We start from the raw sequence: 15,293 nt of genomic DNA on the forward strand, positions 1-15,293 counted from the left end.
GCTTCAATGCACCTTGGCATAAATTCTACAAGTGTCTGGAACTCCACTGGAGGGATGCGACACCATTCTTTCACAAGAAGTTCCATAATTTGGTGTTTTGTTGATGGCGATGGAAAACACAGTCTCAGGCACCACTCCAGAACCTGTTAAATTGGGTTGTGATCTGGTGTCTTGAGAGACAGACACACCCTTGAAAACCCCTATGCTCCTCTGAGACCCCTCTTTCAAAGTCCCTGAGAACTCCTCTTTTAGCCATGGTGGCCAAAATGAATGGCATTTTTATACATTACCCTAAGACTGATTTGAATGTTAATTGCTTAATTAACTCAGGAACCACAATTGTGTGGAAGCACCTGCTTTCAATATACTTTGTATCCTTCATTTCCTCGTGTTTCCTTTATTTGGGATGTGATCTGTGTTGCAAATCTTTATCAGACACTGGCTCTCTTTTTACGTGTGTTTACATGTAAATTGACTGTGTATTCTCCAGTCAAACGGTTTGTTCCCTTTCCTCGAATGTCCATTTCAGGACCGTTTTTAAAACGGGCTGAATTGAATTTGAGTTCTCCGCTGGAGCCTGTGCCTCTAGAGATTTATGATGCAAACACAGATCTTTTGGCAAATTCATCTCTTGTTTTCTCTCTGTCATCCCCACAGAAAATACACTCTCCTCTACAATTTCGGGAATGTTTTCTAAAAAGTATTTCACTGAGGTTGTATTTTCTGTGCGGGATCTTGGGGCCACCTGACCGACTACTCTCCGTGCCAACTAAACATATCCGACGGACGTTGCGGTTCCGGTGTGGTCACATTGTGGTCCCGGACCGCTCCAGGTTGTCCGTCTCTCCGCCCGGGTTAGAGTGCCTACATGGTAGTCGGCCTCCTGCTTCTTTACTAATAGTGGTTCATGTCCGGTTTTGTTTTGTCTCTTCTCTCTGTCCGTTTTGTGCTGCGCAGGTTTATCTCAGCTCTGCAGCCCGCGGCGGGCCTTCTCTGAGCAGGGCCCTCTCCGTCTCATCAAGAGTGCCTCTTTCTTTTCAGGTTTGCGATGTGCTTGTGTGCAGTTGCATGCATGTGTACGCACGCTGCATGTGTCAGCAAGTGTATTGCGGGGCATGGTCAATATCTGCTTAATGGTTGTTGTACCCCTCACTTTCTTCACTCCCTCTGAACCATAACCTCTCCACCCCCTCCCCCGCCTCCTTTTCCTCCCTCCCTCTCCAAACCGCCGAAACCTCTCCCCTTGTTTTAATGGAGTGGTGGCAGGGGTGGTGATTTACGTATAAATAGCCTCCATGTGACCCTCTGTAAGCCACTGCTAGGTGGCACGGCATGTTGCTCCCTAGCTATGCTATAGTGGAATGTTCATAAGGTGGTGGGCAAGGGGGGCAACGGTGCATTGCAGCCAAGCTTGTGTTGATTTGACCGTAAATCATATCAACAGCACCACACCAAACAATGCCTTGGCCACCACATTTTTCTGCACTCGTAAACTATGGCGTGAACTTTCCCCTTGTCATTTAGCCCATTGTGTTCACGCCAAGTTAGACCTCTGCGAACGTACATGTTGTGTATCTCCGATGCTACTGCTGCTGCACCTGCTTCAACAGAGTGGGGTTAGAGTGAACACAACAAACCACAGTACCCTAGTAGAGGGCCCTGTAGGAAGTTTCTTGCACTGTGGCGGTATGTAATTGGTGGACTTGGTCATTGGGAAATGAAGGTTGCCCCTTGCTTTGAGAGCGGTGGTGGGTAAAGCGCTGGCACCCCTCCCGGCTTGCGCTCCTCAGTGGGCCGAGTCGACCTGGTCTGTTTCTCAGTCTTTCCCCTTCTCTCTCTCCCCCTTTCTCTTTCTCTCGTTCTCTCCTGCAGGCCACAGTAACCCCATGGATATGCCGGGCAGAAACCTGTACGACGAGAGAGACAGTGGAATCGCCAGATCAGGTAATGCCTATTAACTAAATCCAGGATTAGCCTTGCTAGACACCCTGAACTGATCCTAAGCCTTATATGTCTCTCTCTCTCTCTCTGAGATGCTGCGCCTCGGTTACTGGGTTTTAGTACTAGATTCATCTCACTGGTGTGTCCTCTCTCGCTGAACCATCTCTAAACAAGAGTGCTATAACAACTAATGGGGTTTAGATGAAGCCACATTCCTCTGGGTCACGACTGTAGACCAGGCAGCTCCACACAGCGTTTCTTTCTCTTCAAGGTCAAACTGGATTGATAGTGTCACCACGGCTGCATCCCAAATGGCACCCTGTGCCCTACACAGTGCATTAGGTTTGACCAGGGCCTTTCTAATGGAGGCATGGCGCAGATGTTAACGGCCACCCTTTTTTCCATTCATTGACCCCCACTGCCACCATGTAGCCATCCTTCATGGGGGTGTGGAGGAGAGAGATGCTGGAAAATCTTTTGCAGTGGAAACTGACCCCCAGCCCTGGCATTGCCAGCATGAGAGGAATCTCACTTTCTGTCAACCACCCGCGTCACAGGCAGATGCTTAAATATAGCACCTCTGAAAACCTGGTACTAGTAAATGAGGTTCTAATTTGGTCCCCTCTACCGCGTACACACACACACACACACACACACAAAAAAAGCTCCCCTTCTCCTGCACTCATACACCTCCCTAGTCCTCAATCACAAACATTTGGCATGCCTCCATTGATCTATGCCTACGTGGTGCCTGGTCAGCTTTCCTTGTGACTGTGAGGTGATATTGAATGTCCCAGCCATGCTGTAATAATCAGGGAGGGCTGTGGGAAGCTGAACGAATGCAGTGCAGACGTCTGCTATGTGAGTTTCCCCTGTTCTGTTGTGTATGAGTAACCTTCCTGACTGACTCACTCTCCCTCTTTTCTCTCTGTTACCCTCCCCCTCTCTTATATTCTCTCCTTTTGTTCTCTCTCCTTTCTCATTCCTCAACTCCTCTCTTTTGCTCTCTACACTTCTATGGCTCTCTGTTACTCCCATTTCCCCCTCTGTCATTCCTCTTCTCTTACTCCCTCTATCCATGCCTCCCTCCCTCCACAGCATCTCTGAGCAGTCTCTTGATCACTCCGTTCCCCTCCCCGGGCTCCTCCCTCACCAGCAGCCAGGCCAGTAGCTACCAGAGACGCTGGCTCCGCAGCCAGACCACCAGTCTGGAAAACGGGGTCTTCCCAAGATGGTGAGACAGCAGCTCAACACAATGACACACATTCCCCTTCTGGTGTGTCCCCCCCATCCCCCCGTCAGGGCCTCTCGAACGCCCGTGTGAAGTGGAGCCCCTGTAGGCCTTCCTCAAATTCCAGCAGGCATCGCTACTGTATATACAAATGACTGGACTGGAGGATCATAAAACTGTGTAATACACCGACCGATCAATTACAGGACACCAAACTGCATTGTCACTGGTATTGGCTTAATAGTACATGACCAGTTGCAAATGACATTTAGTTATTTCAGCGCATTGTTTATTCTGGGAGTTGTCCCTGTTGAAGAGTATCAACTACTCTTGGTGTTCTATCTATCCTGCTTAGTGAGTTCTATTGCTCTCCCCCTTTTCCAGGTTGAGATCTTATGTCATCTGTAAGGCATAAATTAACTCTCTCCTTTTGCCTGTTAAGAATACTGATGTTCACTTCATAGTCGCGATGTCTCTTGTGTCCCCCGTAGAATTTCTGTGTGTTTTTTCTTCCCTGCCCCAGGTCTGTGGAGGAGAGCTTTAACATGTCGGACGAGAGCGGCGGTCCGAGCTTGGGCGTGGCGAGAAAGAAGAAGATAGCCATTGGCGTCATCTTCCTCCTCTCCCAGGACGAGGAGGAGAACAGCAAGTTCCAGGACTTCTTCTTCTCCCACTTCCCCCTCTTCGAGAGCCACATGAACAAACTCAAAAGTGCCATTGAACAGGTGAGGAGCTGCTCTCATAGATATTGTTGTCGGTGTGTGGAGAAGTCTCCCTGGCGTATTTGACAGTGATGGTAGATATACAAAAATGATATGTTGTGAACGGAGAGGGGGAGGCATTTCAATCCAATACAACACATTACTGAGTACCACTATTGATATAGTGGTGGCTACATCATGTTATTGGTATGCTTGTAATCGTTAAGGACTGGAGAGTTTTTCACAGGCAAAATCCAAGAGGAAAGCCGGGTTCAGACTGCTTTCCAACAGACACTGGGAGATGAATTCGCATTTCAACGGGACAATAACCTAAAACACAAGGCCAAATCTATACTGGAATTGCTTACCAAGAAGACAGTGAATATTCCTGAGTGGCCGTTTTGATTTAAATCTGCTTGAAAATCTATGGCAAAACCTTGTTATCTAGCAATGATCAACAGCAAAAATCATTTTTGAAAGAATAATGGCAAATGTTTCACAATCCAGGTGTGGAAAGCTCTTCGAGACTTACCCAGAAAGACTCACAGCTGTTATCGCTGCCAAAAGTGATTCTAACATGTATGAATTCTTATCTAATCAAGATATATTAGTTTTATTTTTCATAAATGTTTTACAAATGTTCAAATTGTTCTTCTACTTTGACATTAAAGAGTTATTTTTTTGTGTAGATCGTTGACAAAAAAATGACAAATAATTTTTAATACCACTATGCAACACAACACAATGTGGAAAAAGTAAACGGGTGTGAACACTTTCTGAAGGCACTGTATCCAGTCTCTGTTCTTGTCCGTGTGTGTAGTCTCGGGGGGGTCCCCTCTCTCTCTTCTCCCTCTCTTAACTACATGCCTCTTAACATGCCTCTGTTCTCATTTACAAGGCCATGAAAATGAGCCGGCGATCAGCTGATGCCAGTCAGAGGGCTCTGGCTTACAGCCGCATGGTGGATGGCCTCAATGAATTCAGGTGAGTTACTGTTACTGTCATGCGTTTACTGAGACCGAGGCAAACCACACTGACAATGAGGAAGAGGCAAATCCCTTAGCTTGTTACCTAGGAGCCTGGGCAAGGAGGGAGGACAGGTGGAGGCATAATTTGTTGCCATCGGGACTGTATATTTCCTTTTATGTAACATATATCAAAGTGTCGGAGAGCAGTAGATCATTAATCCACACATTAGTTCAAGTTGGTGTGACGTAGATAGCTTTTGACCTTCCTAACAGTGGGCAGTCCCCACAGGGTGTTCTCACATGCCCGGCCAAAATAAGCTCATTAATAATCTGCACTGTAAGCAGAGAGGGAGCATGCAGTCCCTACCTGTCCTGTCCACACTCGCACACGGTGAAGACAGGCCAGCTATACCCCTGCTGCTCCCAGTGCATGCTGGGAAATCCCCTGCTGCAGAGCCACTGACGCTGTGGGAGGGGAGGGAGAGACGTGTTGGGCACAGTGTGAAGTCTTCCTGTTGCTGCAGTCATATGCCTGTTGGCGCTGTGCCATGGCAACCCAAGCCCCTGCGCTGAGGAAACACGATCTCCCTCAAACAGTGTCCGGGCTACCAGAAGAGTAAATAATGTCAGTGCCATCAGCAGGAAGGCCAATATAGTTGCAGATTTATATTTGTGTTTGACCTTTAGGTCTCTGAGGTCATGGAAACATAATGGCGCAAAATGGAAGAAATGCTGCTTGATGACGAAGTCGGGTGTAAATTTCCGCAGTCTGGTATAATACACACCCATACCCCCCCCAAGGCAACATGGAAACACACATACGATGCCAATTGGATATCTCCTGGATTGGGATATGATAAAAACCGATCAAAGTCTCTTCCTTCTTTGACTGACTTAAAATGCTCTGCCCGCACAACAGTGGTATGGAGATCACATGGAATGAATGAAGTATAAACTTAGACTCAGTCGGTTTTATAAATGTCCAGTGGACTTGACGTTCCTTCACGTCCGTCGCTCCCTTAATGTTCACCTGGAGGGCTGGTCAGATGGGCCGTAAGGCTAGACCGTGGGCTGGCTTCTCCACGTCAGGGGAAAAAACCTCACTACCCATGCCATGGGCTTTTAATAGGGTTCTTCACACTGGCGGCTGAGAAGTGTTGCTGTGATGAACTTTAGTAAAAGGTTCTGGATTTATGTGTTCGTTGAATCATAACATATGGTAGAGTAGGGTTGAAGGGATATTAGTTAGGCGATGTCTGCATATTACCTAGCAGTGTGTCAAATTGTCCCAGTCATTTCAAACCAAAATCTGATGTTTAACAACACTACTGCTGTAAAAGGAGACACAATATGCCTCTGGCAACTTGAGCCCTGGGATCAAGTGGGGTTATTTGTGTTCATCTTTTAGTTTCTGTGAATTAAATTCAGGGAAAGACCTTTTACAAATCATCGATCTCCTCACTAGTTTAGTTTATTTTTACAGGGACAGTGCACATTAATCAACGTTTCAGTAAAAGTGCCGGTTTTAGCCAGCCGGCTAATTTTCAACCGCAGTCCCTGGGCAGGTTATTAAAAACAATTACAATATAGACAATAGCACCATAGACATAGCAACATAGTCATCTCCTTCCTATTACCTATAGCTCTTGTTCGATAGTTACACTACTTGTTTTCCCTGCTCACCAGCAAACATCTGGGATCTAAAACTATAATGCCGCACATTCCTCCATCCTCAGAGATTCCCTCAGTTCTGTGTAAAACTCTGGACTTCTTCCCGCTGTGGAATTTCCAGACGCTGAATTGCCTCAGAGAGAGGGTCTCCCTTGTAAGCAGGGCCTGGACCTAGAACTGTGGCCCTCTTGTTCACCCCGAGACAATGATGGCTTGTGTTTCTCCCTCCCCCTCTCCAGGACGACCATCGTCAACCTTTACACCATGCCCCGCGTGGCCGAGCCCGTTTGGCTCACCATGATGTCTGGAGCCCCCGAGAAGAACCAGCTCTGTGGACAGTTCATGAGGGAGCTCTCCCTGCTCATGGAGCAGGCTTCAAAGAACCAGTTGAGTGCTCCTGTCTGTCTGTGTTTCTCTGAGTGCTGTATGTGTGCAATAGTGAACGAGCTGAAAAGTCAGGGATCCCTGCCAATCTTTAGCTTGTTTTTTTTCGAGGTTACAAAACCAAGCTTAATCATTTGCCAATGTAACAAGACATTCATAGAACTCACTGTATTAGGATGCAGTAGTCTACTGCCACGTGATTTAGACTGACCACTATGATGTATTTCGGAATGATCATGAGTTCGAGAAGAGGGGAAACACGAGGCTGCGGAGGGGGTGGAGATTGAGAAAAAATGAGTCAGACAGAGAGTGGAAGCGGTAGACAGTGTTTGCGTCCAAAATGTCACCCTATTTCCTATGTAGTGCACTACTTTTGACCAGAGCCCTATGAACCCTGGTCAAAAGTAGAGCACTAAATAATTCTCTCTTCCTCTTCTCCCAGGTTCCTCCCTGCCCTCCTCACAGCCATCCTCACCAACCACTTGGCCTGGGTGCCCACCGTCATGCCCAACGGACAGCCGCCCATCAAGATCTTTCTGGAGAAACACTCCTCTCAGAGCGTGGATATGCTGGCCAAGACCCACCCCTACAACCCACTGTGGGCCCAGCTCGGTAAGGACAGACCAAAATGTTACCTGGGTTAGTAGAAATCGCAGTCTACTAAATCGGCTGGCCAGTGCACACAATCCTTAAATTTCATCCCATCGTGGCATGTCAGGATCCTTTTTTTTTTTTAAGCTGTTAAATGCTACGAAATTCATCATCACTCACTTCATGTTAAATAACATGGCAGAAATATATCTGTATATTTGACTATTAAAAGACTCTCTTATACTTAACAGTAACTAGCTGTAAATACCAAATAGTGGGCTTCATTTTAGCACATGTAACTTTAGTGTACAACTCCACCTAGTGGCTGAAAAGGATCAAATGCAGCACAGAGCGCTGATTCCCTCTCTCCCAAATGTAATAGGGAAAGAATAAGTTATACACTTTTGACCACATTTTAATCTTTTAATTGTAGCTGTACATATGTAACAAAGTGAAAATGAGAAATATGTAGTTAATTGGGATGAACTGTAGTTAACTGTGGTGTTTGTTTTGTGCCTGTAGGTGACTTGTACGGGGCCATCGGCTCCCCGGTGCGTCTGTCCAGGACGGTAGTGGTGGGTCGGAGACAGGAGCTAGTCCAGAGACTCCTCTACGTGCTCACTTACTTCATCCGCTGCTCGGAGCTGCTGGAGACCCACATGCTGGACAGCGCTGAGGACGAGGCTATCGTCATCCCCGGCTCCCTCATCACTACCTCACTGCGGCGCGGGGAGGTGGAGGAGTCCGACTATGTGCTGGTCACCATGCACAAGCCTAGCGGAGACTACCTGAGCCAGGGTCCCGAGTCCCGAGAGGACAGCAGCTACCCCTCAGACAGCAACAACAGCCTGCAGAGCAGCACCTACACAGACACTGACGCTGGCAATGGGCCTGAGGAGGACGACGAGGAGGGGGACAGTAATAAGAACAGTCAGGGCTCCAAGAGCAGCGTCCTGCAGGCCCTGGCCCACTCCAGCCACAACACCAACGCTGTGCCCATCATCGTCCACACGGAGGATGATAGTGAGCCCGCGCCGCTGAAGGAGTCACCAACCTCCTGTGTGGATGCCAAGCTGGAGACGCTGGTGCGTGTGGGCTCAGCCTCCCCCGGGGAGCAAGCCTGTGTGCTCCTGGAGACCGAGCCTGAGGCAGAGCTGGAGGTGACAGAGGAGATGCCCATCAAGGTGTTCCACTCCTCAGGGATACCACTGGAGAAGAAGCCCCCTGACAAGACCGTACCTGTACCTGTACCCGGCCCCTTTCTGTCAAACCACCAGGAGGAGCCTGCCACCAAAGTGCTGTTTCTTATCGGCGACCCCCAGTCTCCAGGGTCAGACACCGAGAACAGGAGGAAGAAGGTGGAGGAGGACATTAAGAAGCACAAGAAATACATCATGGAAAAACAGAGGCAGCAGCAGCTACTACATCAAGCTCAACAACAGCTGCTACAACAACAACATCAACAGAAACTACGACGACAACAACAGCAGCAACAGTTACTACTACAGCAGCAACAGTTACTACTACAACAGCTACTGCAGCAGAAACAACAGCAGCAGCAGAGTGGGAGCGGTAGCGGTGGTGATCAGCGGGTGAAGTCCACAACCGGCACATCAGCGGACCAAACCAAGGCCAACGTTGGGGGGGAGAAGACTCTGATGCGCGTCTCCAGTAAGATGCCCCAGTGGAACCCTGTCAGCGAGGAGGAGTGCTCGGAGCTGTTCGACGAATACTTCAGTGACGACAACCCTGTCGAGACCAGGACTATAGACGACGTGGCGAAACGCCTAGAGTTGTCGAGCGGCACGGACAAAACCCAGAAAGAGCTGCTGGACCCTTCGGGGGTCCAGAGCAGCAGTAGCACTAAGGGACAGGAGGGTACGGGACAGGGGGTTATGGGACAGGTAGGTGGGGCTGGAGGGGGGGCTGATGTCCAGACCAGGTGTAGGTGTGGCTCCACAGACACGTCCGAGGCAGGCTCCTGTCGGAGCTGTTCTGCTGAGCAGGACAAGGGCATTGTGATTTCAGTAACTGTCCGCAAAGGGGACAACATAGAGGACCAACAAAAGAAGGTGGCCCCGCTTAATGACTGGGAGATCCCCCGGAACGAGAGTTCGGACAGCGCGTTGGGGGACAGCGAGAGCGAAGATGCAGGGCAGGACATCCACAGGCAGAGCGAGAGCGACATCTACTACAGAGAGGATCAGGAACCAGACGAGTGGCAGGAGGAGGTGGAGGTCCCCTTCCCTGGGTGAGATACACACTGCCTCTGAACCAATGACTTGGCCACTTTCACACAATATACGTCTTGAGTTTTACAGGGCATATTGATGTCAACATTAAAAACATTGTTTTCAATTCACATATCAACCTCTGACTTATGTGTCAGAATATGTTCTGATGTCGTCTATTCCATGTCTTAAATCAACAGGTCAAAGCTAGTGGAGAATTTCTCCAAACCGAGCATTGCCAACTTTGGGAGGTCCCTGTTCGGAGGGTACTGTCCGACCAACGTGCCGGACTTTGTTCTGCAGGGGATGCCCAACGATGACAAGTTAAGGCAGGGCCTCATGTCAGAATTGGCCCACGCTGTACAGGTAAAAGACTGCTATATACCTCAAGCACTAAACAGCTGGATTGTGAGGCTTCATGAGACCCTAAAGTCTAACTCGCTTAATCCTCTACATGCTGTATCTAATCTGCAGCCGTCTGAGCCCAAAGTCTTCTCCTATTTCTTTTTTTTTTGCAGCATCCAGTGTTGGATGAGCCCATTGCGGAGGCTGTCTGCATTATCGCAGACACTGATAAGTGGACGGTGCAGATAGCCAGCAGCCAGAGACGAGCAATGGACAACAACAAACTGGGGAAGGAAGTCCTGGTGTCCAGCCTTGTGTCCAGCCTCCTCCAGTCCACCCACCAGCTCTACAAAATGAATGTCTCCCCCAACTTTGTAAGTTCATACAAATGCCAAATTAGCATGCAGTTATTAGCAGTGTGAGTACTCCCTACTTTGGCTACTCGGTATCACAAACATGTAACAAGATTATAACTCTCTTCAGTGCATAATGCACCTTGAGGACAGACTCCAGGAGATCTACTTCAAGAGTAAAATGCTGGCAGAGTACCTGAAGGGACAGACTAGAGTGCACGTCAAGGAGCTGGGGATGGTCCTGGGGTGAGCAGCTAAACTGTTCTTATACAATGGCATTCTGTCCCAAATGGCACCTATTCCCCTATATATTGCACTACTTTGGACCAGCGCCCTATTGCCCTGGTCCAAAGTAGTGCACTATATAAGGGGGTAGGGTGCCATTTATTGTCAAATATAAATGTTGTGATCAATGTTCTTTCTGTTCTTAACATGCTGCACTTTGTTATTTACATCTGAATAACATTCACAGTAACGGCGTTAGAATATACCCATGGCTTGTTGCTCAGCTACGTACAATAATCTAAGCATGGCTTTTCTTATCATTTCAGTATTGAGTCCAGTGACCTTCCACTGCTGGCAGCCGTGGCGAGCACTCACTCTCCCTATGTGGCCCAAATTCTGCTATAATAGATGGAACCAAAGCCAGAGGTGGAGTATGACTGATACTGTGCTCTGCCCTGGCCTAACATGGAGGCTTGACCCTGTCCGCCAACGCCCTGCTGACGTTCTCCGAGAGGGTCTCCTGGACAAGATCTGCATCCTATTCAAAATTTGTGTACTATGTAGGGAGTATGGTGTCATTTGGGATGAAGAAAGGGCCACCTCGATGAATGCGAGACCTCGGTGGAAACTGCTGTTGCTGCCACTGGGCATACAAACACACTGCCACAAGGGGGCAGCCTAGCCCACAGTCTACTCTCCGCTAGTAAGTGCTGAAGCTCTGCTGGCTAACTCCAGGCCAAGGAGGCATGCTGCTGCTGTGGAGCGTCCCTAAATCGTTCTCTTCTTTTTGAATGTTTTTTTCCCCCACTTCCAGACTATTTTAACCCTGTTAAAGGACAAGAAAGCCAAAGTCAGACATTTTCTGTTGAGTATGAATAATAAAGACAGCGATACTAAAATATGATAATTTTTTCATGTACTTTGTTTCTGTACAATCTTTAACCAGTTCATAGGAAGCAACGGACTCCGGAGATGGATAGGATGCTTTTTTGTTGTTGTAAATATCATAGAGAATATTGTTACTTTATGCCAGTTATGTTTGTGTTCTTCATGTATTTGTTTACACGTGTACTTGTCCTAAAATGTCTCTCTAAATGATCCATAATTCATTGGATTTCATTTGAAAATTAACTACATCTTTTCACTAATTATAAACATAGGCCTAGAGGTCATATCTGGGTAATCGATAGTCATTTGAATTATTAACAGAGGTTGAAAAATGCTTAATATGGCTTTGTCATACTTTATCACAGGTACAACACTACCTCAGATCTGCTTTTTATAGTTGCCCGCTAGAAATGCCTGAGGGAATAATATTTAGTTATTTTTAATCGGAGGAAATAAAACTGTGCGAACACAATGCTGTGCTTTATTGAAAAAGGGATGTTAATTGAATTCTTGAAAATAGGAAAACTATTGTATTTCTCTTGAGTACAATGAGAGCCCATTTCTACTGCGGTATGTTGAAAAAATACTAAACAATGATCTACATATATTTTCAAACTGAAATATTTTCAAGGTTTAAAACTTTTTTATCGCTTTGCCACCATTATACCATGTTTACGGCTGTATTGAATGCTACAAAAGGAGAGTTTGTGGAATATATGTTGGCAATATGTGTATCAGTTCATTACACTATACTCCAATGTTTAATTATGGCTAACTAAACACTGCGTTTGATTTTACAAAAGCAAGAGGTGAAACCACAAATCAGTTTTATTGTTTTTTTAACAAATATTTTTACCAACCAAGAAATTGATGTTGCATTTGATTTTGAAGTACTTTGTCTGGAGAGAGAATGCCATGCAATGGATTCTCAGCGAAATGACGTTGCCATGAGCCGCGCCGGAGATATTGAGATGGAACAGTCACACTGTGCTGTTCACAGCATGGTAGCCATGGCACAAAAACAGCAGAGAAGTTGAGCTTCAGAAATTGAGCTTCGCACTTCAACACTCTTAGTTGTTGTGGAACTTGACCCGCTATGCTGTTTACTTTCTGCATCTACGTCATATCGCTGAGTCTACCTTTTAATGGACATGTAGCGTGAATGGATCAGGGGCTTCTGAAGAATTTATTTTGCTGTAAACATTTTTTTTACATGCTTATCATGTATGATGCTAGGCCACTGCAGGATATGTTGTACTTATTGCATTTTGTAAAATCCCTGATTATTTCTCGGAGGTATGACTTTATATCTACTTTTCTCTTTATACATGAATATGAATAAATAATTTAGTATGGTGTGTAATGGTTAATGTAAACTATACATATTCATTTTATTTCAATATGAATTGTTTCTCAAATTATCCTTTCCCAATTTTATGGGAATGTTGTGCAATAAAGATGCCAATGTTATAGATGCAAGTGTCTCAGGAAATACTTTCAGTATACATTTTTCATTTCAAATTCATGTTTCATTTCAGTACAAAGTATTCGGACCCCTTAACTTTTCCACATTTTGTTACGTTACAGCCTTATTCTAAAATGGATTAAACTGTTTTTTCCCCCCATCAAACTACACACAGTACCCCATAATGACAAAGCAAAAACAATTTTTTGCTAATATATTAATCATGAAAAGCATCACATTTACATAAGTATTCAGTATTTGCCCCAGTCTGAGGACCTGAGCGCTCTGGGGCAGGTTTTCATCAAAGACCTCTCTGTACTTGGCTCCGTTCATCTTTGCCTCGATCCTGGCTAGTCTCCCAGTCCCTGCCACTGAAAAACATCCCTACAGCACGATGCTGCCACCACCATGCTTCACCGTAGGGATTGTGCCAGGTTTCCTCCAGACGGGACGCTTAGCATTCAGGCCAAATATTTACATCTTGGTTTCATCAGAACAGAGAATCTTATTTCTCATGGCCTGAGAGTCTTTAGGTGCCTTTTGGCAAACTCCAAGCGGGCTGTCATGTGTCTTACTGAGGAGTGGCTTCCGTCTGGCCACTACCATACAGGCCTGATTGGTGGAATGATGCAGAGATAGTTGTCCTTCTGGAACGTTCTCCCATCTCCACAGAGGAACTCTGAAGCTCTGTCAGAGTGACGATTGGGTTCTTGGTCACCTCCCTGACAAAGGCCCTTCTCCACCGACTGCACAGTTTAGCCGGACAGCCAGCTCTAGGAATACTCTTGGTGGTTCCAAACTTCTTCCATTTAAGAATGATGGAGAACACTGTGTTCTTGGGGATCTTCAATGCTGCAGAATCTTTTCTGCCTCGACACAATCCTTTGTCAATTCCTTCAACCTCATTGGCTGGCTAATGCTCTGACATGCACTGTCAACTGTGGGACCTTGTATAGACAGGGGTGTGCCTTTCCAAATCATGTCCAATCAATTTAATTTACCACAGGTGGACTCCAATCAAGTTGTAGAAACATCTTAAGGATGATCAATGGAAACATGGTGCACCTGAGCTCAATTTTGACTCTTAGAGCAAAGGGGCTGAACACTTTCAATATTTCTGTTTTTTTATGAAATCAAATCAAATGTATTGATATAGCCCTTCGTACATCAGCTGATATCTCAAAGTGCTATACAGAAACCCAGCCTAAAACCCCAAACAGCAAGCAATGCAGGTGTAGAAGCATGGTGGCTAGGAAAAACTCCCTAGAAAGGCCAAAACCTAGGAAGAAACCTAGAGAGGAACCAGGCTATGTGGGGTGGCCAGTCCTCTTCTGGCTGTGCCGGGTGGAGATTATAACAGAACATGGCCAAGATGTTCAAATGTTCATAAATGACCAGCATGGTCGAATAATGATAAGGCAGAACAGTTGAAACTGGAGCAGCAGCACGGCCAGGTGGACTGGGGACAGCAAGGAGTCATCATGTCAGGTAGTCCTGGGGCATGGTCCTAGGGCTCAGGTCGTCCGAGAGAGAGAGAGAAAGAAAGAGAGAATTAGAGAAAGCACACTTAAATTCACAAAGGACACCGAATAGGACAGGAGAAGTACTCCAGATATAACAAACTGACCCTAGCCCCCCCGACACATAAACTACTGCAGCATAAATACTGGAGGCTGAGACATTAAAAATCCCAAAAATGGTTTCGCTTTGTCATTAAGGGGTATTGTGTGTAGATTGCTGAGGATTTGTTTTAAATCCATTTTAGAATAAGGCTGTAATGTAACCAAATGTGGAAAAAATCAAGGGGTCTGAATACTTTCCGAAGGCACTGTACATGCATACATACATATACAGTAAGCTACTGCAACTTACTGCGTTACCTTTTAACCTGGGGAAGTGCCTTGGGAGTTTTGTCATAGCCTGGTATACAAAACCACCTTTATATTATCAGATAACATATATTGAGGGTTTTCAATGTGCCAAATCACTGCTAAACAACTAATATACTGTAGGTGTTTTTACTCATGGTCTCTCATGCCTGATTTAGCCACTATAGACTCTCATAGTGGATTTTCATAATGGATTTTCAAACAAACTACTAAGGATGCTGCTGGGTTATTATTTTCGATCAAGGAAAGGTGGAAGTTTTTCAGATGTGCCGATGCAGCATCTCTACACTGCAGTTTTACAAATAATTCCACGTCAGAAAATTACCGACTTGAAATACTGTACTATATTCGCGATTAACTAATTTATTTATACCTGATCTGCACAGGTATAGAAATGCCCGTTGCCAGTG

The 15,293-nt window shown here is 46.1% G+C and overlaps 1 protein-coding gene across 5 annotated transcripts in view; it reads left to right on the forward strand.

The window, feature by feature from the left end:
• Positions 1-13,001, forward strand: part of LOC118390892 (folliculin-interacting protein 1-like) — a 34,716-nt gene extending 21,715 nt beyond the window's left edge. For 4 of the 5 annotated variants that reach the window (XM_052457653.1, XM_052457652.1, XM_035781616.2 and 1 more), the window contains 12 exons: positions 958-1,041; positions 1,873-1,944; positions 3,040-3,175; positions 3,696-3,897; positions 4,772-4,857; positions 6,752-6,898; positions 7,339-7,508; positions 8,010-9,738; positions 9,919-10,084; positions 10,237-10,437; positions 10,547-10,662; positions 10,968-13,001. In XM_052457653.1, coding sequence (XP_052313613.1) covers positions 958-1,041; positions 1,873-1,944; positions 3,040-3,175; positions 3,696-3,897; positions 4,772-4,857; positions 6,752-6,898; positions 7,339-7,508; positions 8,010-9,738; positions 9,919-10,084; positions 10,237-10,437; positions 10,547-10,662; positions 10,968-11,046 — 3,188 coding nt within the window. In that variant the 3' untranslated portion in view covers positions 11,047-13,001. The remainder of the gene's footprint in view (positions 1-957; positions 1,042-1,872; positions 1,945-3,039; positions 3,176-3,695; positions 3,898-4,771; positions 4,858-6,751; positions 6,899-7,338; positions 7,509-8,009; positions 9,739-9,918; positions 10,085-10,236; positions 10,438-10,546; positions 10,663-10,967) is intronic. The other variant, XM_035781618.2, reaches the window with a different exon arrangement.
• The last annotated feature ends 2,292 nt before the right edge of the window (positions 13,002-15,293 follow it).

Source organism: Oncorhynchus keta, chromosome 12, assembly GCF_023373465.1.
Source record: "Oncorhynchus keta strain PuntledgeMale-10-30-2019 chromosome 12, Oket_V2, whole genome shotgun sequence".
NCBI lineage: Eukaryota > Metazoa > Chordata > Actinopteri > Salmoniformes > Salmonidae > Oncorhynchus > Oncorhynchus keta.